The 27719-nt window shown below is 51.0% G+C and overlaps 8 protein-coding genes across 8 annotated transcripts; 3 read left to right on the top strand and 5 right to left on the bottom strand.

Annotated features, from left to right (window-relative positions):
• Positions 1 to 950: 950 nt before the first annotated feature.
• K441DRAFT_647714 (uncharacterized protein) lies at positions 951 to 5061 on the top strand. Its single transcript, XM_067646868.1, has 3 exons — positions 951 to 1372; positions 1478 to 1621; positions 1708 to 5061. The coding sequence occupies exons 1-3, from the start codon at positions 1315 to 1317 to the stop codon at positions 4608 to 4610; spliced, it is 3105 nt and encodes a 1034-aa protein (XP_067497394.1). The 5' UTR covers positions 951 to 1314; the 3' UTR covers positions 4611 to 5061.
• A 162-nt stretch (positions 5062 to 5223) lies between these two features.
• Positions 5224 to 7759, bottom strand: K441DRAFT_670037 (P-loop containing nucleoside triphosphate hydrolase protein). Its single transcript, XM_067650221.1, has one exon. The coding sequence runs from the start codon at positions 7680 to 7682 to the stop codon at positions 5337 to 5339; it is 2346 nt and encodes a 781-aa protein (XP_067497393.1). The 5' UTR covers positions 7683 to 7759; the 3' UTR covers positions 5224 to 5336.
• Positions 7760 to 7889: 130 nt separating this feature from the next.
• On the bottom strand, positions 7890 to 9111 carry K441DRAFT_670035 (uncharacterized protein). Its single transcript, XM_067650220.1, has 3 exons — positions 8764 to 9111; positions 8440 to 8524; positions 7890 to 8376 (listed from the first exon to the last, which is right to left on the bottom strand). Exons 1-3 carry the CDS (start codon positions 9023 to 9025, stop codon positions 8115 to 8117), a joined length of 609 nt encoding a protein of 202 aa, XP_067497392.1. The 5' UTR covers positions 9026 to 9111; the 3' UTR covers positions 7890 to 8114.
• A 137-nt stretch (positions 9112 to 9248) lies between these two features.
• K441DRAFT_670034 (glutathione reductase) lies at positions 9249 to 11452 on the bottom strand. The gene is made up of 6 exons (XM_067650219.1): positions 11100 to 11452; positions 10157 to 11043; positions 9922 to 10097; positions 9793 to 9866; positions 9580 to 9717; positions 9249 to 9525 (listed from the first exon to the last, which is right to left on the bottom strand). The coding sequence occupies exons 1-6, from the start codon at positions 11246 to 11248 to the stop codon at positions 9480 to 9482; spliced, it is 1470 nt and encodes a 489-aa protein (XP_067497391.1). The 5' UTR covers positions 11249 to 11452; the 3' UTR covers positions 9249 to 9479.
• A 6390-nt stretch (positions 11453 to 17842) lies between these two features.
• K441DRAFT_591906 (glycosyltransferase family 2 protein) lies at positions 17843 to 19553 on the top strand (the record flags this gene model as incomplete). Its single annotated transcript, XM_067644851.1, has 4 exons — positions 17843 to 17904; positions 18016 to 18864; positions 18978 to 19287; positions 19413 to 19553. The coding sequence occupies 4 exons, from the start codon at positions 17843 to 17845 to the stop codon at positions 19551 to 19553; spliced, it is 1362 nt and encodes a 453-aa protein (XP_067497390.1).
• Positions 19554 to 21730: 2177 nt separating this feature from the next.
• K441DRAFT_334741 (uncharacterized protein) lies at positions 21731 to 22569 on the bottom strand. Its single transcript, XM_067641239.1, has one exon. The coding sequence runs from the start codon at positions 22335 to 22337 to the stop codon at positions 21879 to 21881; it is 459 nt and encodes a 152-aa protein (XP_067497389.1). The 5' UTR covers positions 22338 to 22569; the 3' UTR covers positions 21731 to 21878.
• A 1718-nt stretch (positions 22570 to 24287) lies between these two features.
• On the top strand, positions 24288 to 26106 carry K441DRAFT_709129 (uncharacterized protein). Its single transcript, XM_067653830.1, has 2 exons — positions 24288 to 25374; positions 25558 to 26106. Exons 1-2 carry the CDS (start codon positions 24639 to 24641, stop codon positions 25968 to 25970), a joined length of 1149 nt encoding a protein of 382 aa, XP_067497388.1. The 5' UTR covers positions 24288 to 24638; the 3' UTR covers positions 25971 to 26106.
• Positions 25743 to 27486, bottom strand: K441DRAFT_670029 (short-chain dehydrogenase/reductase-like protein SDR). The gene is made up of 4 exons (XM_067650218.1): positions 27109 to 27486; positions 26806 to 26998; positions 26248 to 26659; positions 25743 to 26123 (listed from the first exon to the last, which is right to left on the bottom strand). Exons 1-4 carry the CDS (start codon positions 27257 to 27259, stop codon positions 26073 to 26075), a joined length of 807 nt encoding a protein of 268 aa, XP_067497387.1. The 5' UTR covers positions 27260 to 27486; the 3' UTR covers positions 25743 to 26072.
• Positions 27487 to 27719: the final 233 nt, after the last annotated feature.

The following is a 27719-nucleotide window of genomic DNA, read 5'->3' as shown; positions in this document are numbered from 1 at the left end:
GAAAGCAGAATTGCATCGGCTATAGGCCTTGGAAGCACATCCTTTCGAGGTGACAGGGTGTTGGCAAGCTGCGGGGAGGTTGAATTGGAGGCCGGGTGCCTCTCAAGATTTTCCTGCGACTGGCTTCGTGAAATTCTCGAAGTGGACGACTGGTTCGGTTGTGGTGCGGTATAGACGTTGGTTCGGTTTGCTGGGCGCGGACGGAACTGAGTCGCCGGAGCGCGCGGGACGTTCTGAGCCCCTGACACCATCCATGACTTCTGCTTTCCTCCCAAGAAGTGATTTAACGTCGAGGTAGACGCGGCCACAGGATCGGGCTGGGGTTCCGGTCGTCGACGGCCAGCGGCCATTCTCTCGTTTCTGTCGACTCGTCACAAGAAGCGCAGTAGGTGGCCCTTGGTAAAGTGTCCTAGTGATGTATCCTTCAGCAACCAAAATCGACAGGTCCTATCAAGGCGGGTGATCATGGTTTATATCCCCTTCGAGATGGGACAGATCATTTCACTCCAAAAGGCACCGATTGTGAGTAAATGACGAGACTGTTTAGGCCTGAAAGAGTGAAGTAGCTGGAGTGAAGAGAAGTGAAGTCGATACTGTAATATCAGGGCAGCGGTGTAGTCTGGAACGAGCTAGTGCACGTTGGCTTGGTAGTGGCTGCTGCAGCCTGCAGGTGCACTCCCTCATCGGCGGAGTCACGAGGCCAAGCAGAGAAACAAAGGAGGGCGGAATTCCTCTCCTCCACCCCGAACAACGGCCGTTGGAGAAGAAAAGAAGAGACGGAGTCAAGGATGGGCGAGACCAGCGGCGAGAAACAAGATAGAGATTGCGCGAGTGGCTGCGGCGCAGATAATCGGCTCCAGACCAGTCCTGTCAACCAACAGACAGGCAGGCAAGTCGATTCAGACGCCCGCCCTCGCTTGACCACAAATGCCGGACATTCGCGCCACCACTCTGCCACTCGAACACCGTTCTTCAACGCCAGTAGTGCATTGCCCCCGATTTCCTTAAAATAGCCTCCTCTTGGACTCGTTCGCCACTGCGCTATTCGCCCTCTGTTGACGTTTGCTTCGACGCTCATCTAGACGAGGAGCCTTGTCGGTGTCCTAAATCGTCGGCCTGGTTATGAGCGACGAGTAGCATCACAGGCCTGCCACGCCAGTTGTCTGCGTATCAACCGTCCCAAGTGCGCTCCATCTGCTGGTAGCCAGATTCCGACTTCGCAATGATCTTCAGCACCGTGTGCAGTTGGTGAATGCCAGCGTTTTGACCTTACGCTGTCTCTAGAGCCGCTTTCTCGCTGAATATACTATCAACATGGCCTCGCGAACGCAGACTGAGAATGCCCAACCTGGCGACATTCTCCTTGTTATTCGTAAGTGACTTTGCCATTAATTTTGATTCTCGTTTAGTCTGTTGAACACCCTGTCATGTGGGATGCCTCAGTTGCTCAAAGCCTGGGCTGACTTGTTGCATGCAGACGAATTCCAAGCTCGGAGCCCTGATGAATTAAGTTTGGCCAGAGGAGACCGAATCGAGCTTATTGAGCGCGACGATGATTTTGGAGATGGCTGGTTCCTTGGACGACATTTGCAGAATGGAAACACTGGTCTTTTCCCCGAAGGTGCGCTTTTATTCACATCATCAACCACCCGGCACAATGAACCTTATTCAAAGGCCGATCCAAAAGTCTAACTTTGTTATCAACAGTCTACACAAGGCCGGCTCCACGAGCAACGCTCACTACTACTATACAGCAACGCTCGACCCCTCAATCGCCCTCAGAACCTGCAGCTCCAGTCCATGAAACACCTACGGTCCAGCCTGGCATGACAGTTTCTAGGACTCCTCCGCCTCCATCTGTTGCTCCAGCAGATGAATCTACTTTAGTAGAACCCTCCTCTCCTGAACCGGTAACCCAATCTCCGTCAACCACTCCACTACAAATTACAACTCCATCCACTCTCAACAACCGATCATCTCTCCCTTCAACGACGGCTACAAGAACTCTTAGCATAGCATTGAGTGGAGCATTAAGTGGAGATCAAGGAAGCCCCGTCATGAACGAAACTCTGAGCGTGATCGACGAGCACATAACTGACATGCACACTCCAAGGCATAGCATCATTTTAAAAGATCTTAGAAGCCCCAATGATTCGGGAAGCGAATATAGCAATCATTTGGACCACCGCTTATCGTATATCAATGGCCAAGAAACTGATGAGGAGGAAGAAAACCTGCACACCGAGGAAGAAGTAACTTCTTGGACGCCTGCACGTGTGGCTGAATATCTAGAAGATGTTGGTGTCGAAAAACGGCATTGCGATATCTTTCGAGAACAGGAAATTTCTGGGGAAGTTTTGTTGGGCATGGATCAGGCAACTATATTCCTAAAGGAGTTTGAACTAGGACCAGTGGGACCCAGGCTTCGCACTTGGCTGAAAATTAAGGCGCTACAACAGGAAGTCAAAACTGCGCGCGACGGAGCGAAAGCCATCACTAACTATGATGGTGTTGAGGAAGCTAACAATGACACAAATCGCAACCGAAGCACTTCAATGGGAACTGTACTCCCACGAATTCCAAGTTTAATGGAAGGCTCAGGGTCAAGGACCCCACCAACCAGGCCTGCTCAAGCTCGAGCAAGTACTCAAATTGGACAGTCCCCCAGTACTATAATGGATGCCACATCGCCCTTAGTAAACGTTACTCCCTCACCGGGGCCTACGAGCCCTGCAAATCCTGCAAGTCCTGCAAGCCCTACAAGCCCTACACGCCCGTCAGCGGCGTCGGTCCGTAATCTCAATCACAACCGGCGGCATTCATCTATCGACTTCTCAGTAAACTCGCCAACACCTCACTCACTTAGTCAGGCGCAAACACCCCCTCCTACTCAAACCTCTCACAAGAAGCAACCATCATTCGATCGAAATTGGACAATGGGATCTTCACAAAAGCCAAAAGAGCTAACGCAACCTTCCTCACCTGCCCACACGCACTCGCTCAGTACAGACGGAATAGCTTTTGACACACCAACCCTGGAATTAGGCATGACAATAGTGTCTCCAATTGAACTGGATCGTGGCTACTTCTCCGGCGGAGAAGTCGACAACCGAAAAGCGCGAAATGTGTTGCGAAAGAAGGACAGTCACAGCCCGACTCATTCTAAAACTCCAAGTTATAGTACCGAAGCAACACGACATGCCGCGTATAAACGCCAGAGTAGAACCGGTAGCACGGATTCGATTGGGGGAGAATCTATCAGCCCAGTCTCACCCGCTGCTAAAGTTTACTATGGCACAAGTCCAAAGGGACACCGTATCTCAAGCGCCTTCGAATTTGTTAAACCGTTAAAACTAGCAAATGACCTCTCCCCTACAGTCACCAAGTTGGAGTATGGCAACTCGCCTAGCATAGATGCGATTGCATCATCTCCCAATCTCCCCGGAAGTGAGACATCATCGTTAGGGCGGGCATCACCGGCTCCTACGGGACAAAGCCATTCGCATTTTGCCAGAAAACCTCGTGCCACAGGCCTTCGAGCGATATCAGACGCCATCACTGGGAGCGAGAAGGCACTCATCTCTTCGCATGGCTCAGATGCAGCACCTTCACCTATCAAAGAATCGCCAATAAACTCGCCGACAAGAACTGGCTCCAGCACACCCTCCGGGACTTCCAAAAGCTTCGACCTTGAGAACCCGGAGATGGCCAAGCATTCCACTGGCAGCTCAAGCAACGTAACTCCTACTTCGAGCAGTACACGCCGGAAATCAAAGAAAAAGAATAACACTAGCGCCTACCGACTCGGCAGGCAACTGATAACTCCACGTGATGCGATGGTTGGTTGTGACTATAGCGGTTGGATGAAGAAGAAGTCTTCAAATCTTATGACGACGTGGAAGACGCGACTATTCGTTCTTCGCGGACGTCGCCTATCCTATTTCTATACAGAGTTCGATACGGAAGAGAAAGGACTCATAGACATTTCCTCACATCGAGTGCTTCCTGCTAATAACGAACGCATAACTGGGCTCCATGCAACAATTACAAGAGCTGCATCCTCTCCATCTTCGCCCCAAAATGCTCAGATACCTACCACCGCTTCGACCGAAGCGGCTACCGCGCTGGCGATTGAAGGGGACACATCAGGCATGTTCATCTTCAAGCTTGTCCCGCCACGAAGCGGTCTTCAGAAGGGTGTGCAGTTCACGAAGCCAATTGTCCATTATTTCGCGGTAGACAACATCCAACAGGGCCGTTTTTGGATGGCAGCGCTGATGAAAGCTACTATCGATCGTGATGAGACGTTCGAAGTCGTTAGTACTTATCAACAGAAGACAATATCGCTTGCCAAGGCGCGAGCAATGCGTCAACGACCGCCGGCACTCATGGGCGATGATGACGAGAAGAAGTCTGAAGATGAGAAGAGCAAGAAATCAAAAGAGGATAGCTTGAAGGAGGAAGCAGAAGAACATGATGATAAGAAAGGCCTAGCTATCTCAGGCCTCGACGACGCCAAGGCCCTTCTCGAGTACGCTGAAAGCAGGGAGAAGAAGACAAAGAGCATGACATCGCTAGGCGAGAGCGCGGAGAAAGAGATATCTGCATAATTTACATAATCGGCGTAATCGGCGAAATCACTACTCCACTTTACTACAATCTCATGTTCGGGGCGTTTCTGGAAGATTGGTGGGAGCTATTGGGGGGCGGGCTGGATCTTTCGAAAGGCCATTTCTGATCAATTTGGCACATTTACCGGGGTCTTTCTATCTGATGGACCGGAAAGGTGGCTGGTTTACTACGAGGTAGTCTAGTACGCTGTTGTAATAACTTACCCATACTGCACATACTGTGTTTCATTTCTCTCCATGTACTCGTAGAATGATTGACGTAGCGCGTTTGTCACTTGGCATATTTAGTACGGTTTGACTGTATCCCAACACTGGACTTCCAACAATGGCGGAGATGTCACCTTTTATCAGCCAGGCTGTTTACTCTTTTTTGCAGACGAGGATTTTAGTAACTAGACCATTGTTAAACACATCTTGACAAACGCACGAGGACTCAACTGCAGCCATATTAATAAGTGAACTGCTCACCAAGCCTTTCAAGTTTACACAGACTTCTAACCAGACGTTTGGATTGTGCCAATGCTTCAATTGGCTGTAGAAAGAAACCTAGCGACTCAGGACCATATGATGAAGATTGCACATTGCACATTTACACTAGAGTATAACGAGGCGGCACGCTATTCTGGCCACTTCGATTCATATTCAAAATTTATATGCTAGGCATGACTGACAGAACCAACTCCTACAACCCTATACGCATTTCCCTCAATCAAAACCCTCAAACTCGCTCTCTTCCCCCTCCTCCAGGCGCCTCCCAACAACCCTGTCCCCGCGATCTTCCTCCGCACCTTTCCTCATGCGACTCCCCACCACCGCGCCTTTCCGATTATGCTCGACCCGCCTCTCCCACCCACTCTTCGTACTAATCCTAGTCTTGGCCCTCTGCTTCCCGTCTGCCTCCGTCGCCGGCCTGCGCGCCTCCACGCCCCTCTTCTTCAACCGCTGCCGATCGCGCTTACTGGGCGTCGGCAGCGCATCCAGCAGCCAGTCCTTGACGGCGCCCTCGCCGGCAGCGCCTTCCGTCCCGCGCAGCTTCTCGCTCGCGCGGATCACGTTGGCCACGTTCTTGATATAGGGCACGTCTTCGATCGTGTACAGGGTGACAGCGACGCCGCCCTCGCGGCCCGCGCGGCCGGTGCGCCCGACGCGGTGCACGTATGCGGCGGCCGAGTTCGGCACGTCGTAGTTGACGACGCCGTTGAGCCCGCGGAAGTCGACCCCGCGCGCCAGCAGGTCCGTCGTGATGAGCACCCAGACTTCGCCGCGCCGGAACCGCGCCATGACGCTGTCGCGCGCCGTTGACGGCAGGTCGGCGTGCAGGACCGCGATGCGCGAGCTGCCGCCCGCTTCGGGTGGGATGTCGTAGAGGAGCTCGGCGTGCAGGGCGATGGCGCGGGGAATGGTTTGTGTGAAGATGAGGAATGGGGGCCGAAGCGTGGGTGTCGTGTCTGTAGATGGGGTTGAGGTGGGATGGAGAAGCTGCCGGAGGGCGAGGAGCTTGCCTTGCTCAGTGGCCGCATAGATGAGTTTGTGAGCTACATTTGGAATCGCGGTGTCTTTAAGACCGACGACGAGGCGAATAAAAGGTGCGCCGGGGGGTAGCGGGTCAGAGGAAGAAGGAGAGATGGGGTGCCTCCTGTCGTTGACTGTGGAAAGCGCAAGTTGTTCGATATTAGAGCCCATAGTTGCGGACCATAGGCTGACACGGAGCAGAGGATTGACGCATGTATTCCAGATTGAGAGGGTCTGCTCACGAAAAAGGGGGTCTAGGAGGACATCTGCTTCGTCTAAAATAAGGTAGCGTACTGTAGGTAATGATGCTATCTGCCCGCTACGCATTTTTAAGACGTTTAGGAGAGCAAGTGGAGTGGTTACAAGAATGGCGGCCTTGACAAGTTCGGCTCGTCTCTTTTTGCGTGGCGCTGTTCGCTCCAGAACTGTGCCACCAGCATTATCGCTGTCATCTTCCGAAGAGTCTCCGTGAGGTAATTGGCCATTATCAGGTACTTCTCCATCTGAGCGTTCAACAACCTCCATACCCCTCTTCATGAGAGATATTTTTACCCCTGCGCCTTGACCAAGCTTTCTTCCTTCGTTAACGATCTGTGCAGCAAGTTCCTTCGTTGGAGCTATAATGATAGCACGAGGTCCAATTTCACTTGTACGCCCACCATTGCTCTGGTTATCATCATGTACCCCTAATTTCATGTCGTGAATGCAGGCATTCAGAACAGGTATTAGAAAGGCAAGTGTTTTACCGCTTCCAGTTGGTGCAACAGTGAGAAGATCAATTTGCTGGCCAAATGGTACCTCCGTCTGGTTCACAGAACCATTTTTTTCTCCGCTGCGATGGTCGCGAGCGTGGGCCTCGTAGGCTCCAAGAAGTAGTGGTAAACCCCCAAGCTGGACTTCCGTCGGCACGTTATAGCCTTGTGCTTCAATATTCTCCACTAGCCTCTTCGATATGTTATATCTAGTCCTCAGTTGACCAAACGTAGTCAAAGGCTGCGGATAAAGTTGTACCTTCGCTTTCTTAAAAGCAGACGTTTGAAGCTGTTCCTCTTCCCTCTTCCGTTTCTTAGACTTCTTTTTAACTGCTGTATCCTGATCTGGTACTTGGTAGCCCTCAAGTACAGTGATTTTAAGCTTGTGTGTCCGGAGAACCCGTTTACATTCCTCCTCGCTATATGGGACTGAAGTTGCACCCGTCGACGTATCTTCACCCCCAGCTTGAACTTTCAATGGCGATGCATCTCCATGAGATTCCTTATTTTTCCTAGAGGCCAAATTCTTTTCCTTTCCGCTTTCCTTGTCCTTATGCCCAGACGAATCACCAAAAAAATCAAGAGCCGGAGGAAGCTCTACCAGCTGCTTACCATCATTTTGACCTGGCCTGTGCTTCTTTGTAGATTGACCTTTCGATTGGGCCTCCAAGGCTTCGGGCCGGCCGAAAAGTTGAGGGTTCGGAGCTTCGCCGCTGGAAGGGAGCGTCTGCTTGAGAGCGGTCCGCGAGTGCTTCGCCGACCTTGAGAGCAGTTTGAAAACGTCCATTTATGCTTCTCCGTATTGGCAGGGTATTGGATGCATTCTAGGTTTTGTTCGGGGTTCACTGCATAGAGAGGACGTTGATAGCCTGGAGTATTGATTTCTTGAAGCACTACCCAAAATTTGTTGGTCGCAATGCCGATGTTTATCCGGTGTACATCACGTGGATTCTTGATCATATCAATAAATTTCTTACCGATGAAAAGATGCATTGCCAGCTATTTCACAGAGAAAAGAAATCGAAATCTAAAGAGAAATATGTGCAATAGTACAGGTGTAGAATCCCTCCGCTGAGTACCACTTGTGCGAACCACAATTCCAGAGGTTCCCGGCACGAGGCTGAACACTCTCCTACCAATCCCCAAGCTTTCCCTCCTCGCCGCCATCTATCTCATGTCTTCTTTTACTTTAGTCTATGAAACCAACCTTTTGCTGTATCTAGTGATGCGCAGGTTCACTTGATCGATATCCAATGATCTTGAACCGACCTAGCATTTCACCAACGGAGAAGAACCCGACAACCTCTGCGGTAACAACAGCAGCTGAGGCTAACTGTGCGTTGTTCAAATTCCTCACCCGGTTCAGTATCTGTGTGGGTTGCAGCGTGCTCGAGGTGGTGGTAGCTTGTGTGAATAGAGTCGCAGGGTGTCTTAGTGCATTCAGCACTGGTTGGAAGTGGGCTTGAAAGGTCGCTAATGATCTGCATAGCATGTAAGTATATCAGAGTATGATTTCAGACTTGTAGGGGTAGAGTGCGGCATACGGAGGGCTCATTTTTCGTTGCTCGAAGATGATCTTTCCAAGTTCCAGACCGACTTTGGAGTAATAGATCGTTGGAGGAATCATTGCTGTACAAGACCACAGTTAGTATATAATCCCTTGAGCAGTTAAAAGACAAAAGCGGTTTGAGAGGCTAAGCTGGGGTGGGCTAGATTTTCGAGAGCTTCCGTCCCTTGAGCAGGCGAACAGCCAAGCACTTTTACGGTTATCGGCTAATGGCTTTACAATACATAAGGTAATTCTCTCTCTTCAATTGAGCGTAAACCGAGTCCATTGAGGGTGTAGTGACGAGCGAAGGAATACTGACATTGAACAAAACCAATGAGCCTTCCGGTCCGACCACCAATTCCTCCAAGGGCGCTAGAAGTGAATTGCCCGGCCTTGATAATAGCAGAGCCTGCCGAAGATGTCACTCTTGATAGCCCTTCTGATGCTTTTGATGCGGCTTGGGAGGCCTTCTCCTTTGCAGAACCTGCAACTTCGGAATTTGTTGAGGCATTACGGATAGCGGCGCGTCGCACGGCGAATTGCGAGCGCCGTAACACAGCGCGCGATACTGCGAGAGACATTACGACAAAGAAAGAGAAAGGAAAGGAGATGGATGGAGAGGAGATGGCACTGGCGTAAAGTGTGAGGTTAGAGCTGTCTGGCTACAGCTTTTCTCGTCAGGTTCGGAAAACGGGTAGGGCGGGTCGGTCTGTGCGCACGGGCAAGTCAGGAAGTGCAACCATTCGACCGCNGCATGATGATAGTACTAAGTCATACAGCTGAATTATTTGAGTAGAAGACTCTTGGATGATAATACTGTATTTGTATTACAATGTTCCCGAGGAGAATTTTACTATAGTCTATCATTTTCTACTCATCAGAGTTCGTTTACCTCCCAAGCCCATACATTTAGTAGGCCAGATTTACGACCATGTATTCAGAACCTGCAGTCCACAATCTCAAGTCCAGACATCCGTTCCGTGCTTCTTTACTGATACTATATGCCTTTCTAGCAGAAATGCTTTAATTAGCCCCTTACCTCATGGTAACGAGCTCCTCTGCGGAAGTCGGATGAATGGCACTGGAAGAATCGGAATTAGTCATTTGTACTCAGACAATAGATGTTGAAGCTTACACGCAGCGATCAAAGTCTGCCTTAGTCGCTCCCATTTTAATGGCCACGCCAAATCCTTGTAGCATTTCTCCGCTCCCTTCGCCTAAGATATGTAACCCTACGACCTTCTCCTCTAGTCCAGCGCAGATGATCTTGTATCTATTCTTAAGTTAGCAATCCAGAAAGACTTCCCTAAATTTTCTCTTCGTTGCTGAATTTCCAAAGTTGACATACTGCGTTGGGTGTTTCGTCTTCTCCTCGGGAGGGAAGACGTCAAAGTACATTGCGGTAAACTTGGTCTTGTAGATCTAGATTATGAACAGATCAGTATCAGATGCTCCAGGAATTAGGCAATTGCATCACCTTAAGATTTTCCTTTCCATACTGATTGATGGCTTCTGGCTCTGTCAATCCAATGGTTCCGACTTCTGGATGACCGAAAACGACGGTAGGAATGTGGCTGTATTCTAGCCTAGATGACTTGAGCTCTGGAGGGCCAAATAGACGATTTCCTAACTGACGGCCTGCAGCAATTGCAACTACATGGATCATACCTTAGCGGCAGGTCTTAATATCCTGTTTGGCAGACTAAACCTACCTGGGGTTAATTCAAACTTGCCAGTTACATCACCAAGAGCGTATATCCCTTCTATATTAGTGTTTTGATATTCGTCAGTAGCAATATGCCCAGACTTGGTGAAATTGATTCCGATCTGATCAAGCTTCAAGTCCTTGATCTCCGGGATTCTCCCAATTGCCCAGAGTAATTCATTGAATTCAAACACCTCACCGTCATTGCCAGTTATTTTGAGATGTTTTTTAGGAGAAGGACCCTCGCCCCGCTTTTCATGGGTCGCACTATCAGTGATGGTGGCCGAAGTATTGTCTAACCTCTCGATTTTCTTGAAGTCTTTGTAACTCTTGTGTAAAATTACCCCAGCATCTTCATAAGCTTTCGTCATAGTTTCTTGAACCATCGGGTCAAAAGTCCTCAAAAACGTCTCCCCTCTGATGAACATGTGAACTTCTACACCAATGGCGTTCAGCATACCAGCCATTTCGACAGCAATATATCCTGCCCCGACAATGGCAATCTTTTTTGGTAACTCCTCAATATCGAAGAAGCCATCGCTTGTTATGCCATGTTGTGCGCCATCGACATTCTTTGGTATTATTGGATATCCTCCTGTAGCAATACAGATATGGGGGGCAGTAAAGGCTACCTTCCCGCTTCCATCTTGCAATTCCACTTCTATCTCTTTAGGCCCTGTAAAGGTTGCTGTTCCATGTACAAGCTCAATACCTTCCCGCCTCCAGTTATTTTCATATGCGCCGTTTAGCCTTGCAATCGATGCATCTCTTCTCTTCTTGAATTGGTCGAAATGGAATTTAACGTTCGCAGGGACATCATAGAAATAGTTATGGGCGCCTTTAATGGTTTCGTTCACTGAGGCGAAATACCATGTCATCTTTTTGGGAACGCAGCTGTTGTACACTTTATTAACACTTGGATTATTGCTGGATTAAGGGTGAAGACGCACCCCACATTAACACAAGTGCCGCCGGATCTGCCATTCTCAATGATCAAAGTTTTCGCTCCATACCATCCTGCAGCGCGGCGTGCCGCTCCGCTCCCTCCACTGCCACCTCCTATAACGATATAATCAAATACCTTGGTGGTGGGCGCCATGTTGGCTGAGTGGATGGAGAAATGGCGAGAGGATTGGTTGAGGCGGCTTGAAGCGGATGCTTGGAGCCTTATGCTGATGAAGCAAAAGAGTGGTGCGGGGAATCGGGAAGCAAACATGCCGCAGCTGGGCAGAGCTATCTTATTAAGTCACATTAGTATTCAAAAAATCTTCGTGTCGATGGTGCAATCAGCAAGGTGAATAAGCGACGGCTTTATACAGTAAATTGCTGACAGATCCATAACTATCATCAACCTTGAAGCCAAGCCGAGCCAGCGCCCAGCCTTGAGGCCGGAAACCGTCAGAGGTTTTGCTAGAGTAACACTAAAAATGAGTGCAAACCACAAAAAGACTGGAAACAGCTCCAAGCATAACTTAGAAAGATGAAAACGCCAAATTCAGAAACAACGTAACTAGAAAGTAGTATCATAACGTCATGTTGTTGCAGACCATAGCAGAGAGACGATAATTTTTATGACTAAGCATAGTCCACAAGCCTGAATGGGTTCCAACATCATATCTCCCTGCATTTTTCTTACCAGCTCCATCGCCACGCCGAGCCGTCCAATTACTGATGTACGATAGAAGGGAAGTATAAATAGCAGGGCATTCAGTCAAAGCAATCCGGTCGATCCGATGCTCACGACCATTCGAGCCCAATAGATGCTTCACATCCTATCTCACTCCACATCTCTCAACCCACACAGTGTTTCACAACATCCCATAGATTCGACGGCATCCAGTAACCATCGTTATCCACGACTAAGAGAAATGAGACACCACTAACAAGCTGTGCAATGTGTCGTATCGCATCGGTGACAGGGTAGCCATACTGCAGTCAGAGATCCCCATAAAACATAACCCACTAACGTTGCCTTGGAGTAAATTCTGCCTAGATCAAACAGGGCAAAGAGAATATTCCATGCAATGGCATATCAAGTGCATACGCTGAGCTTTCGTTTGGATACGTGGAAGTTCGTAACAAAGTCTCTTCCCCCGAATGCAGGGCCTGAATCTTCTGTATGATTCGATGTCTGAGATATAAAGCACTTTCTTTGATTAGAACATACTGGGGTTTTCCCATCATCCAAAAGAAACTCTCCGTGCTCGTTTAGGGGGGAAGGCCAACAGGCAAAAGCCCAAGAGGGATTGATCCATTCTAGTCCTTAGGTCACCCACATCAGGGCCCCTCGCTTGTAATTAGTCTGTTGTAAACCTCAATGCAATTTTCGATGTGCTTACGCCAATTTCTCACGATTTCCAAGTGGGAATGGAAGTGCTGTCCCAAAGGTTCTCCTTTCATGTTTACCATGGCCAATGCAAACACCTTTCTAAAATGAACTCTGTCCAAGTTGATTTCCTGAGGATAACTTTTCACACTAAATCAAGCCATTTTTTCACTAATGAGACACTTTCTTATATGCCGGTCTATATATTACCGTTTATGGTCATTTTAAGCTTTCTTCAGATCGAAATGTCTGTCTTGACTTTTTGGAAGAGTTCGGATTTCTACCGCTTTGCATCGGGAGCAGATGGACAATGTTTGAGTCATTGCGCTTATACTCAGCTATCGTGTGAGAAGACTTATCTGCCTGCAATCTTCAACCTCGTTTACAAACAGCATAGCGCTGCTTAGTAGGTGGGGCTGTGTTGGATGGACGTGCTGGTTGTGGATATCATTCGATTATTCGAAGCTCTAATACGCGGGTTACTTCCGAACATTAGTTAGGTTAAACGCTAAATCGAAGATTTGTGCGCGTGAGGATTGGAAGAAGTTCGACTGCAGACATCGCCATTGGGCCAAAAAAATTTGACAGGCATTCTCTATCGGCCCAACACCATGTTCTCACCTCCTAGCTTCAAAGAATGTCCTTTTTAATTTGGAATGCGCTTAAAGAGAGTAAAATATCGATCAAACGATTAACTCGGAGGAAGAATGAATTCTACGGCGAGAACTCTACGGCGAGAGCTTCTAACCACCAACAGTGTGTGTGATCCTTAGGAAAACGACATCCGTTTGTTTCATAGGTCATTATCAGATCCGAATTACGAACGGAAACCTCGTGGCCTAGAGAATAGACGCTTCTGGGCCTGAATACTAGCATACATCCATAACAGGGTTCTTCCCGAAAATCGGTAACCGCCCGACTTGAGTGCTAAAGTCTCCCTGAATTTCTCTGAATATGCAAGAAATGTAAAAAAAAAAAGCTCTTCTGGAGGGTGTCCCCCGCGCAAGGCCCGCTTTTATTACTCTGCGGGATGTCGGGTTTTCTACCGTTGTACTTGTAGAGTGGTTGGACGCCTGTTACGGGTTCCAGCGCTGGTGCCGCACGTTAGCCAATGACTCAATCCCTTTGGCTGAACTTGTGCAAAATTTCATGGTCTGCAGCAAACTAACTTAGCACAGCTCACTCAAGATGCGTCCACTAGAATAAGATGAAACTTGAAATGTGCTGTTAGTGGAATTCAGGAAACATTGGGCATCATGCACACGGCTTGCAGCCAACACCTTGGCAAGAAATGACGCGGGCAAGGTCTCGATTTTCAGCCAATTCCTGCGACGGACTCCCCACGATTATCTTTTCCATGGGGGATGGACACACCGTACTTTGGCCCGAGATACGCCCCTAGTGGGTTCTGATGCAACTCAGCAAGAAAATCGAATGGCGAATCGGACGGTGGAGAGCTGAGTGCAAAACCCTGGAGTCTGCTGTCAGTGCCCAACACTTAGTAAGAATAATAACACTAGCTGGTAAAATTCCATACCCCTAGCCTAGCATGACAAGACCATCAACTGTTTCATTGCTTTCCTCTCGACCAAGCTCTTCAGCGAGTACGAACAGACACGTAGTTGCTAAGGTGGTTTACCAAGCGTTCAGTGGGTACCAGACAGCGTTAGCACCGCTGTCGCACCTTTAACAAGGCTATTGTCAATGAACATTTGCTGACCACACCGTTCCAACAGCCGGTTCGCCGCAAAGACACCCTCTGTCCGCCTTATATCTGGAATTCATCTGTCTGCCATGTGGCACTAGATGTTTCGATCGTCCTATAAACCCAGTAGAATCCACCATCGATTACCGATTCTTGACTATCGAACTCGCGACTGGTGTAGATGGAACGCCTAAGGTATATTTGGAAGGGAATATAACAGAGCACGCGACACAACTGGCCTGCAAACAGTCGTTCGGCTCGCGGCCACAAACTCTTTCAATGTATCGTCCGAACGGAGCCCTTGACAGTTCACTGGCTTAAGCCATCTGAAACTTGAATGTCAAACTCCCTAGCACAGATCTGGATAACGACCTGCGCAAGCGGGAATGCGTTAAGCAGCATGTTGATGGTCTACTGCAGGTTCTGCAGCCGTCTAAGACGCATAACCCGCGACTCTATACCCAAATAGGAACAGGCCTCTCGCGCGTTCTAGCTCTCTGATAATATATCCAAAACTTGCAAAAAAACATGCATTCTTCTTTATGTTGCCATTAATAGGAGGCTCGAACAATCACGGACTATTCATTACCATCTACTGTTCTGATAGAGATTGATGGCTATGAAAACACATTGTATGTTCTCTAAAAATGGATGTGCATCACTAAGTATGAAAACTTTGTGTTGACTGAGTCTTTTGTTCTAAATCAGGGGCGTTCGAGCGATTTGGGCACGTGAGTTCTTTCGCCAATTTCGTAGCATTTTGGTCTTGGCGGGTGGAAATCTAGCACAACTTGCCGGTGATTTGCATACGGGCTAAGTGTTGCGTTTCCTTTGTGTTCCTAATCTATTCAGTTATGCAAGAGAACCACGGCGAAGTAATGACGTGCTTACGCTGTCTAGAGGTATGCACGAGGCTGTTTGAGGGTGTCGTACTCGTCCAGCATCTTTGCCTTTTTAAGAAATAAAGTCCTCGGATCCTGTCATATGCATCCTTCCTATATGTCCAAGTTAGTCTTCACGAGCGGTAGAGGATGTCAACTTTTCAGGGGAAGGATACGATTCATTTGCGAGGGCTTTGGAAGAGGCTCATCACACGCAGGGCGAAGTGAGGTGCTTGATATATATGCTTGCACTCGTTAATGAAGTATGCCACTGTCGCTGTTGGGGTAGGACGTGACATGTCGTGGGCTGCAAAAATTTTCGTTGCTTTGTTCAGCTTTGTTATCTCGGGAAAAGCACGGCAGTACAAGTTGGTCAATCGACTGCACTCACGCTCTTCTTCCTCCTGAGCCTATTCTTTATTGCGTTTGGTGCACAGTGCTTACACACGAATCTGATGATAATAGGATAAAAACAGGGCGACAAGGCCGACCTTCTCCCGCGAGCTGAAGTCGCTAAATTTCCGTGAGGATAAGCCAAGACAGTGCGACAACCGAGTAAATTTCACCCAATAAGATGTGCTAACACCCATGGCTGCTTCGCGGGTCCTGTAAAAACAAGCGCAACACATGTGCATCCGACAGGCTTCGTTATGGGCGGGTGAAGAACAAATATTCACACGGTCTGATGTTAACAGGGCTTGACACAGACAAATTCGATCCTCTCCGCCAGAGGTTTAACGGAAGCCGTCCGCTTCCGACGGACTGCGAGGTGGACATGGCTACCGCACTCAGCTGTTAGCGGCTGTCAAGGCGACAGAACACGACCCGTAAGGCTGATAGAGGCTATGGCAAGTCGTTGCGTAGTTGGTCACGATGAGCAAATCGGCAGTCTTCCCTGTTGGCGTGCGAAGCCGGTGATGGCGGGTGTGCCTGGGGCTAGGGTCGACCCGTTGTATACACAAATATAGCCTGCCCTTACATGATGCAGTGGCCCTAGAGACTGTCCTTGGCGGATTCATTCTTTTCCTTGCAAATATTCGAGCGGGTTACTTTCAAGATTCTCGCTTTGCTTTAGACAAAGTGTTTTGCTTTCTTTTTCTGGACGGATGGTGTTGGTAAGGAAACGGGTAATTTACAAAACATATGTTACGCAAAATACGAACCACACTTTCGTCCCCAAAGCCAAATTGGACGTCCACGACATCGTTCTGCAAGACATCGCTGTCACTCAACTGAAAACAAATAACATAGTGGCGCCCATGTACGCTGCAGGTTTCAAAGGATGCAGCCGCCGAGGAGTATCCCGCTCATGATCTCCCTCTTGATCGGTCCGTTGCTCACGAGCACTTTCCTTTTCTTCGACCACGAAGTCATTGCTCCGGACTGGTCGATACAGGTGCATCGGGGAAGCACATCCCCGTGCCGCGCAGATCTTTTCATGCAGGTCAACCCTAAGCTTGTGCAGATTTCCAGGACTGTTGAGACAAGCAGGTGCTTGAATCTGCAGCCCACCACATTTAGCCACGGAGAAGCCAGGCACACCACGGTTGCATATTGCGCGACGGAAATATTTGTTTCTCGAGCATGTTTTGCGCTCGATCTTTCGATCTTTCGTCTGCAGGCTACCTGAAGGAGTCCCTTGTCGCTTGAAATTCACGGCTAGCCAATTGCGGAGCAAGCCACAATATCACAGGCACGTCGAATTATATTGCGACGATCTTTAACGCCTCAATTTTTTTTTCTCGCACAAACGTGAGCTTGACGTTGACCGGCGCCCTCTACTGCAGGCCACGTTAAGCAGCCGCCATGTGATGCCAACGGAGAAATAGTGAAACTGCAATCATGTTGCAGGCTAATGAATTGCCAGTGTTGGTGCACCAGTCACCCGCCGTTGTGGAGAAACTGGGGCGCTTTCCCTTCGACAGTCGGGGTTCAAGAAGCAACAACATTGGACCTGGTATTAGCCGACGGCACCCTAGCCTGACAGCTTGGGCGCCAGCCCTGCCCTACACTTATCTCCATCACCGTCACGCCACGGGTTCTGTTGCCATTTCCAAGTACGCTTGCAGCGGCTAGTTTTGGAGTGGTGAGAGTTCTGCATCTGTGAGCCCAGAGCTTGGATCTGAGATGCGGTCATGAAATTAACGCCGCTATAGTGCCGAGCGCTGATATATTGGCCCCAAGAGCTCTCAGCCGCATGCTCAAAAGTCATCTCAGCGCCAGCGAGCCGCCAGCACTGACACGTATGCAGTTCCTCCGTGGGATTCGCAAGCCGTCAAGAACCACTCCGCGCATAGCGATAGCATGACAGACTGTTGTCGTTCAGCAAAAGGTGGCCGGAGGGCACGGACACCGCTCTCTCTAGCGGGCGGCGTAATAGGCTACTGGAAGCTGTTAGCCTTCAGGGTGGATCCCTGGGGCCTGGTCGTCCACTGGGGTGGCTGTATGCTTCGCATCGCTCAACGGCTTGCGGGATGACGCTTTCGAGCTAGGGGCGCTCTCTGCATGATCTAAGCTCGAATGGTATGCTGGGCCACTCCGAGGCATGCGCGCTGAATTATCCTTTGACCTCATACTGCTCTTCCACTACCCCAAACTCTAGCTAAGAGAATCTCCTGCAACATTAAGGACGACAGATCACATCTGCCCCGAAAAGCCGAAATTATATGGCTTAAATATTTAGTTCCCGATACACCCTCTGGGGAAGCTTCTCTCAATGTGATCGACGTCCACTTTTTCTTGAGCGTGACTCTCATTCGAAACACTTTCGTTTGATTTGCAATGTGGTTATCTCTCCCCTTTCAATTGCCCTGGAGTTGGCTTTGCGCTTTTGTCGTCTTGTAGTATGTCAATGCCCACTTACCAAGCTATCATGTCTTCATGATTCCCAAAAATAAATATTTCAATGTATTCTACCTTTTTTTTTTCAAGCACATACTAACATGCAGGAATAGCTTGTTCAGATATATACGACTATGGGTCAATTTGTTCGCATACTTCTACTACAAACCAGAACTACCTCCGGATAATCCTTCAGTTATTTCCCAGGATGTGACGGTTATCATACCCACCCTTGCGGTGGATCTTAAGCAATTGATGGAGACCGTTGAATCTGCTTGCAAACTTGAACCATCCGAAATAATTTTGGTGGCCACCGAGTCTTGCCTAAAGCGAGTGTCCTCAATGGTTAAGGAAATGGGTATGCCCAAGAAGATTAAAGTGCTCAGCATCGGTCAAGCAAACAAGCGCCGACAGATGTCCCGTGCGATCCCGGAAGTTCGAACAAAAATAACCCTCCTCCTAGATGATGACGTGTGGCTTCCAGGGAAGTTTATGAAATGGGTCCTTGCACCCTTCGAGGACCCTCGCTGTGGCGGTGTTGGGACGAACCAAACACGACGCCGAGAAGACCCTTCGAACATCTTTGAATTTTTGGGTGTAGTATATCTGATCCGGCGCAATTTCGACTGCACGGCATGCAACTGGCTCGATGGTGGCTTACCATGTCTCTCTGGAAGAGCTGTTGCGTACCGGACTGAGATCCTCCAAGATCCGGACTTCACTTACGGGTTCACCCACGAGACTTGGGGAGTGGACCATTTCCTGAACGCTGACGACGATAATTTCATCACGCGTTGGCTTTTCTGGCACAATTGGAAAATCAAATTCCAATACCACAAAGAGTGCGAGGTTGAGACCACGTTGGAGAACAACCGAAAGTATCTCAACCAATGCTTGCGCTGGGTGCGCAGCAACTGGCGCAGCAACCGGACGAGTTTGTTTGAGACGGGCGACGTCTGGATGTGAGTAACAAATTGGTTTTTTCGGCTATCATATTCTCCTGCCTATCGGCGCTAAAGCTCCATGCCCGTCCACCTGGACAAGCTCGCTTGCTGACCCCTCATTTTTGACACAGAAAATATCCATGGAGCACATATGCCGTGTTCCAGACTACCATCACTCAATGGGCGTCGGCTTATGACTTTACCTTATTCTACGCATTCTACCAGGCGTCAGCTGAGGTTGGATACCCGTTGAATTCTCTGCAATGGTGGCCAGTGGTCGCCTGGAGCATCTTCGTGGGCCACTGGTTGTTCTCGAAATCGATTAAGCTGGTGCCGCATTTCTTCAGAAACCCACAGGACATTCGATATCTCCTGGTATCGATCCTGTTCGGCTATTTCCACAATTTCATCAAACTATGGGGCTTGCTAACGCTCCACGAAGTGAGTTGTTCCTTTTCCTCTTTTGCTGCTGGCATGTGGCCTTCCCATCAGTCCCACGGCCTCTCGGGACCCCGCATGCTCCCCGACCATTCCAAGTCCGTCACTGACGCCAGGATGCGTAACAGACGACCTGGGGTACACGAGAAGGCGCGGACACGGACGATAATATCAGAATGCTGCCAATAGACCCTTCTGCCAAGTGCCCGCTGGAGAAACGACGCGTTGTCCGCGAGCGCGGAGCCCTTCTCCCCATTGCGGCAGTGTGAAGAGAGTATCCAAAAAGATTAGAAGTGTTTTTGGATTTTGAAAGTCCAGACCCGCGATGCGTAAGGTGCCTTGGCACGCCTTAGAGACGCAGAGGTGGGCGGATCTGCGATCATGACACCATTTTTGAGAGCCAGATCGAAGGGAAAAGTCGCGTGCAATTGTTTTTTCACGGCGCGAAAAAGGGTTTCTTAGTTTTCGGCTCACTAAAAAGTGTGGGGAGAGTCGCGAGGCGTTTCAGGTTTCGGTCATGGTTTTCCCTTCTTTTCCAGGTTCTCGTTCCTGATCTCCCTTGTCTCTGGAGATCATTTTACTCACATGTAATGTATGCAAAGGTCGCCCGACCCTAATGCAGGCTACTACTTTCTGTCTCCTCATTCATTTCCATGATGCCATGATGCAATGTATGTATCCTTGTAGTCATGTTACCGTGTTAGCATGTTAGCACGTTTGCATGTCAGCACGATCGAGATGATGCAAATTGTAAAATGTCGGCACATCAGCAAGCAGCATCTTGCACGCGGAGGAAGGCGGTCAATCACACAGCGGTCAGTCAAAGAGTCGGCGGCTTGTCCTTGCGTGAAGCAGCAGTAGCAGTAGTAGCAGCAGCAGTAGCAACGGCAGTCGGCGGCGGCAGTCTGCCTAAAGATACTAACATCATGGCCAGCGGGCTTTATGTCACGACCCTCTCTCGACTCGTTGCCATAGCGTTGAGCCCTCTCTCTGCATCCCTAGCATGCACCTGCTGCACGGCCCCCAGTAGCGCGAACCATCTCCCGCGCCAAGCGAAGTGTTCGCTGCGGCAGTCTCGCTTTAGCCATGTTTTAGCCATGGGGCGCCATCAGCGCCTTTCAGCCCCTCCAGCTCGTGTTTGCATGTCATCACCATTGCATTATTCGTTTTTTATTCGGTTGCGTGAGATTCCCCACGGACGAGACCGCAACCAGGTCGCCAAAGCAGCGCCATTCTGGGTCGACCTTCGGTTTTGACCGCTGAGTACCACCGCTCTGTAGCGCCTGTGCAGCTGTGCTAATCACGCTGCAAGGTCCCCTACCCATCTCCACCCTTTTCGGCCGCCACCCGGGCCGAGTTAAGTGCGGATGGCAGCCAAAGCGGGCCAGGAGCGTGACGGCGCCCGCTCGCTGTGGAAGAGGATAGTGGGGGTGTCAAGGCAAGACAATGCAAGACAAGGCCGGACAAGGCAAAGGCGAGCAAATATTTGCCTGGCAGTCCGACAAGCATAGGTGGATGATTGCAGCATCGGTAGCGGAGCAGCAGTGGGCAGCGGCGGCAGCGACGGATGGTAGCGAAAGACCCTGACGGTTTACTTGCTTTCTGGTCTGGCCCGGCCCCCTCCTCTCTGGACGCCCGGCGCAAACTGGGTCTCGATGGTTTTGGCGACTCCATGCGGCTCTGAGCATTGCTATACTTGGCCAGTGCAGGTAGGGATTGCGGGATGGTGCGTCAAAGCGACATATCCGCCAGTTTCGCAGCTGTCAACAGCCGAATGGGCGGCATTACGGCCGGGTTTTCTCAGTGGGGGCCTTTACCCACGCTTTATGCCCGTCATTTCCCGTCCTCGTCCCGCAAGGCAGATTATTTCCACCTAATACACCTAACCACACCCTATCAACGCCTATCCACACCTAACCATACTTTGACCACACTTGACTACACCGGTCCATGCTCCGTCACCCTCTACCACGCCTAACACCACGCCTAACAATCCGGGCGTTTGGCCAAGCGCCGGGCTGCTCTCCGGCGCATGGTGTCGCATGGTTTCTAAAACCTTGGACCCTGTCCCATTCCCCACAGGACATGAGAACCTCATGGCTCAATGGCTAATGGCGTCATGGCGCTCATGGCGCTTATGGCAGCCATCGCCCGCCAGAACGAATGCCTCACAGCCCACCCCAACACCCCACTCCCATGCTTTGCCATGCTGCCATGTACTCTCCATGCCTCGCGCCTCATGCACACTGCGCCCCCTCCCCTCCTTTCTCTCCCCATCCTCTCAGATACACCCTGCATTTACCCTGTCCCGCTACCCTGTCCCGCTCTCGTTGCCGACCGCCCTTCCACTTCATCCCGCATCGCCAGCGGGACGTTTTACTCATCGCGTACCGCAAACAGGGTCCAATGCACGCTTGGGATTTCCGCTAATTAACACCAACCCATCGTCCATAACCGCTTTTGCACCCTCTATGCCCCTCGGGCATGAAGACTACCCGCCAGTGGGAAACACCACCGTCCGCCAGACCGTTTCCAACCCCTGCGCTGCCGGCGGAACTGCACGGAAACGGAAAGCCCTTTTACTTGGAACGGCCTCATTGCCGCTTGCCGTTCGCGTACATATGTAACTTCGACGTGTCATCTACAACACGAGCAAGCGGGCAAGCCATGAGACTAGCCGTGTGCTGTGCCATAACGCTGCGAGGACGAAGCCGAGTGCCGTGTTTGAATGGATGCCCGCCTGGCTGGGTCATCGAGAAAAATCTTTCAACATTGCCATTTGCCCCAGCACTCAGGGTCTGCCGCAGCAGCAGGTGCATACTCAGATGAGCTGCTCGAAGCGCAGTATCCTCACCCTTAGCCATCCCAAGGACATTTTCTCGTGCTCCGCAGCGAGGAGCGCAGACGCGATGCTCCAAGCGGCCATTTCCCCGTATCAATGGATCATTGCACTGCGTCAGCTGAAACTTGAAAGCCACGGCTTGTACCATTCCCTGCCCTAGGCTGATTAACAGGTGTAAGGTGGTAGGGTGGTAATGTGGTAAGATTCGCATTCAAACACAGAAAAGAGAAGGTGCATCTGTTCTGTAATCTCAATCTCTAATCTCTAATCTCTCTATTCCAATCTCTCTATCTCTCTATTTTTACTCTGGGACTTCCCCCAAGACAAGGGTAACTTTTCCCCTCTAGTACCAGAAAGCTTGCCCATGTACTCTTCCCAGCCTCCACCTTTCCAACCCACGAAGATGGTCCACCTACCGAAGCGGCTTTCGGCATACCTACTGCCGATTGCTATCGCCCTCGTTTTCCGCAGCAGCCATCTCACATGCGAGGCGGCGCCATTTTTGCACACGCATGCGAACCGTGCGCATGCCAAGGGGGTTGGCCTTGCGTTCTCCCATTGCAAGGCCTCCCCCAACTTCATAAGCAATCGCTACACAAAAAACCCTCGCATTGATTTTTTTCCCACCCCTTCTACATTTCATCGACTGCATCCTAACGGGAGGCCTGATAACGCATGCATGAAGATCTAACAAACCGGGAACTAAATGAGGGTTCAACCTGTAACTTCTCCAACGTCTCTAGCTCGTCCACGGCACCGGTCCAATTCGTTCATTCTGCATCACCTCCTGGAAATCCTCCCTTGGGCGGCAAGTTCCCGCCGTCGCTGTCACCAACGCCCCGGATAAGGCTAACAGCCACTTCGACCCCGATGGTTTCCCAATTTGCCACTAGTCTTTCCAGTCCTTTTCACCTGCCTGAATCTTGCACTGCATTCCTCTAATTTTGTTGAGATCAGCCATCGCAAACTTTCTTTTTGAAACAGGCCGTATACATGCACCGCTATCTTTGGAAACACGACTACAAGGCCCTCAATTGCGCCTGCAGCTCCCACGGCCACCACCGGCAGAAAGCTGCAGGCCCCAAACCGGTGAGCCTTCGGGACTGGCCAAGTTCGATCTTTGGAGAGTGAGATGGTAGCGCGATCGCTAAGCACTGCCGAATTGCAGAACGGTGATCATTAACTCGTGCTGCTTACTATCTAGATATTTACGCGTAATCTTTCACAGGATTGTTCTAAGTAATTGCTAGATAATACAAACACAAACACAGTCAATCGCTAGGTGCTTCCTGGGGCAACCCAACAACCGTCTCCATGGGAAAGTCTGCAAGCGGTAGCGTTGGGGGGTTTTTGCTGCGTCAGCTTCTCGACGGTAGATGGGGGTAGTGCCACGTTGGTCTGCAAGCCTGAGCGGTGGCACCTGGAACTCCAGAAGTTCTTAGCATGAACACCTGGATGTACTGTGTTCTGAGCTGGTGCGAATCTCGGAGGTCGTGGTGCTCAGTTGAGAATTGATAAGCGATTCGCCACGGCTGGGTACCACCCTAGCATCCCGTCCTGTTACACTGCGCCAGCAAAGTATCACAGCGTAAGACACAAGCCTCGTTGTGCACCAGCCTCATTTGCCTCGTGCTACCACTCAATCGCCTCTGCGATGCTCTGCGTGGCGGTGCCAGCTAGAGTTGGGTAGTCATTTGAAACTAATACTTTCTAGTTCTTGCCGGAATTGCTGTAGAACCTCTGCATACCCCTTTTCTGCCATGTATAGTGCTTCGCCTGGCGAGCCTAAGATTATAAGGCCTCGGATACCTTGAAAATCATGGTAAAGGGAGGGCGCTGCTTAAATAATGGCATGTATAGGTGAGGCGGTGGGGTTATGGCTCGCGGTTGGTTAAGGGAGAAAGAGTGTAGGTACCTATACGATCGATGAGTGGCGAAATATTATAACTCTCATTACAACAATTTTTGGACGAACTTACTGCCATGTAGATGCTTTTCAGAGGGGAGAGAAGCTTTTTGCCATGAAAACTAGCTAAGAAAACAAAACGCCCTTCCCTCTAAAAACTCAAAGTCTACACAAAAGGAAGTGACGATACAAGAGGTATTATGTGAAGGATTATGATGGAAGAAGTTTAGATTTGTTTCAATCCAACTCCAGGGTCGCCTTGTTCCCAGTCCGATTATCCATCTCGGACTCGATTGCACCGACGAATTGCCCCTCCTTTGGGCGGCAATTCTGCGGCTGGGCACTCCCGCAGTCTTCAACCCTACTAAGCAGTATCCCCTCCTTCGTCCCAGCAATACCCGATATCCGTCAAAGCTATAACGACAAAACTCACTAGCCCCTTCTAGAATTCTCAACTACCACTACCACAACGACAACAACGACAACAATCGCACAACCCGCACTCACCAACAACAGCTCCAGCCCACCCCTCGCCCTCACTCCACCACCGCCTCATCCCTACTCTCCTCACCTCCTTGACCTCCATACCCCCAAACCGCACCAACCATGGCCCCCCAAAAACTGCTCGACTCCCACGTCCACCTCTGGCCCCCCTCCGCCACAACGCCCACCGCGCACGCCTGGATGACGCCCGCCACCCACCCCCTCGCGCGCCGCCACAGCATCGCCGAATACCGCGCCTGCACCTCCAGCTCCCGCAGCTCCCGCCGCGCCTTCATCTACGTAGAGACGGACCGCTCGCTCCCGTCCCCCGCGCCACCGCTGCCGACGCCGCTCCCAGCTCCCAGCTCCACCGCAGCGTGGGCGGCGCTGGAGCGCGAGCTGGAAACCTGGGCGGCGCAACCGGTGGCGGAGCTGCGGTTCGTGCGGCGGGTCGCGGAGGGCGCGCCGGCGGGGGGGCCGGCGGACGAGGGGTTCGCGCCGGCCGACTCGGCGCTGCTGGCGGGCGTCGTGGCGTGGGCGCCGCTGCGGGTCCCGACGGCGGTTTTTCGGCTGTATCTGGGGCTTGCGGAGAGGGCTGCGGGGCGGGAGGCGTGGGGGCGGGTCGTCGGGTTCCGGTGCTTGCTGCAGGGGATGAGGGGGGAGGGCGAGATGCGGGGGGTGGCGCTGGGGGAGGCGTGGGTGGGGAATTTGGTGGGGTTGGGGAGCGGCAGGGGCGGGNGGGGGGGGGCGTTCGATGTTGGGGTTGATTCGAGGAGCGGGGGCGTTTGGCAGGTTGAGGTGGCGGCGGAGATGGTCGAGAGGGTTAGGGCGGACGGCGGACGGACGGTGTTCGTGATTAGTGGGTTACCCTCTTTTTTTTCCTTTTTTTTTTCCCGCTCTCACTCACTCTTTTTCTCGTTTTCTCGCTCTCTTTCTCTCTTCTCTTCTTCTGCTTTGGTACTGTGCTGTCGCTGTTGCCACCTGATGTGACTTGATGCGGGAGCGTATAGGCTGACCGACCACCCACCTCCCTCCTTCCTAGACCATCTCTGCAAACCGGACCTGTCGCAAGATTCAAGCATCGTGCGCTCGAACCCGCTGTTCCAGCGCTGGAAAGCGGCGCAGAACCGCCTTGCGGCCCAGCCGAACGTCTACATGAAGCTGTCGGGCGGCTTCTCCGAGTTCGGTGGCACGGCGCCATCGGTCGCTACTGTGGTGGAGCACTTGCGGCCCTGGGTGGAGGTTGTGTTTCAGGAATATGGGGCTGACAGGGTCATGTTTGGAAGCGATTGGCCAGTGTGCAATGTTGAGGGCAAGAGGGGAAGTGACGGGAGTTGGGCGGACTGGAGGAGCGTTGTGGAGGCGGTGCTGGAGGATTGCGGGGTACATGGGGAGGGGAGGGAGAGGGTGTGGTGGGGGACTGCCCAGGAAGCTTATGGGTTGGAGGGGATATGAGGTTGTAGGCGTAGAAGGTATTTATGGTAAGGAAAGGAAGTGAGGATTGGACAAGAGTATATTTTTGAATCTGTATTTACAGCAGGAGCAAGAGAATGTGGTTTATTGTAGATTTACAAACAATCCACCGTCCACGAGTAATTGTGCTCCATTCTGCTCATTTAGGTTAGCAAGTGTTTCTTCGCATTACTAAAGAAAAGGGGGTATGGTTATGCGCATCTAAGCCATGGCTCAAACCCAAGAGAGAAAGGAGAGTGAGGAGAAAACAAACACTTACAACATAACCACTCAGCTCACTCGCCAAGAACACTGCCGGCCCCGCCAAATCCTTTGGCACGCCCGTTCTCCCTAGCGGAATCCTCCCCTCCATATACTTCCTTTTCTCGTCGTCTGCTAAGTCCTCTTCATTCAGCTGCGTGCGGATCGTCCCGGGCAGCAGTGCGTTGCAGCGGATGCCGTACCGGCCGAGGGCGCACGCGGCAGACTGCATTAGGGAGAGCACACCCGCTTTTGTGGGCGTGTAGTGCGCTTGTCGACCGCCGCCCACGAGCGCGCTGATGGAGGAGATCCCGATGATCGAGCCACCTGGCGGTTGTTGTGTGGACATTTGCCGTGCGGCGGCTTGGGTGGCGTAGAAGGATCCCGAGAGGTTGACGGAAACTGTCTGGGAGAAGAGGGATTGGGTAATGCTGGAGAGCTGTTAGTCCGCGATACTAATGCTTCCAGTTGAAGGCGCATTGAACCGACGGGCGCAGTTCCAGATTCATGAACAAGGGGAGAGTAGGAACAGAGTATGTCTAGCATAAAGAACAGAGCAAGAGAAGATAAACCGCACTCCAAAAACTCCGAGAACTCGCACACGCCCGCATTGCTCACGAAGACGTCCAGTCGCCCCCACTTCTCTACCGCCGCCTGCACTAGCCGCACGCCCGTCTCCTGTTGGCTGATGTCGCCCGGTACCTCGATCAGCCGGTCCTCAATCTTGATCTCTTCGTTGGAGGCAAATTGGGTGGCTTCGGAAAACATGCTTTGGAACTGCTCGGCCGACTTGGCGTCACCGAAATGGTTTACTGCAACCCATGCTTTGGAACTGCTCGGCCGACTTGGCGTCACCGAAATGGTTTACTGCAACCCATGCTTTGGAACTGCTCGGCCGACTTGGCGTCACCGAAATGGTTTACTGCAACCCGTGCGCCTTGTGCGATGTATTCGAGCGCGATTGCCCGTCCTATACCTGTCACACCGCCGGTGATGGCGCAGATTTTGCCGGTGAGGAGTTGGGTTGTCATTGTTCTATACGACGTCGAATTGGTTACTAGAGAGCCGCGAAAGTGGAGGCTTTGGTGATTAAGGTTCTAGGGTCAAGGTTGGTGGCGTATAATGTTCTCTGAGCACGAGTGGCAGCTCAAGGATGTCGTGAGGGATTCGTATGGAAGGTTTCGTAAGGGTGTCCATCTTATAGGTGCGTATCTGTAGATTTAATTGATGCTGTTTACTCCGCTTGCTTCTTGGCGGCGGTGGGAGTTCTTGCTCGGCACAATTCGGTCCGTGCTAGGGTTCGCGAGTTTCTGGGGTAGTTTTGCCTATGTTTATTTTCGTGCATCTAACGGCAGACGATCCTTAATGGAATGCCATCGCCCGGCGTCATCGTTAATGGATGAGTGAGAGAGTTTGAAGGTCCTTGGAGAGGATGAAGGGGATGACAGAGCCTGTAAGCCGATGAATTGGGCAAGATTCAAATCATGATTC

The sequence above is a fragment of the Cenococcum geophilum genome (assembly GCF_001692895.1).
Source record: "Cenococcum geophilum 1.58 unplaced genomic scaffold K441scaffold_78, whole genome shotgun sequence".
Taxonomy (NCBI): domain Eukaryota; kingdom Fungi; phylum Ascomycota; class Dothideomycetes; order Gloniales; family Gloniaceae; genus Cenococcum; species Cenococcum geophilum.
Note: the sequence above shows the minus strand (reverse complement) of the source record. Positions and strands in the feature narration are given on the sequence as shown.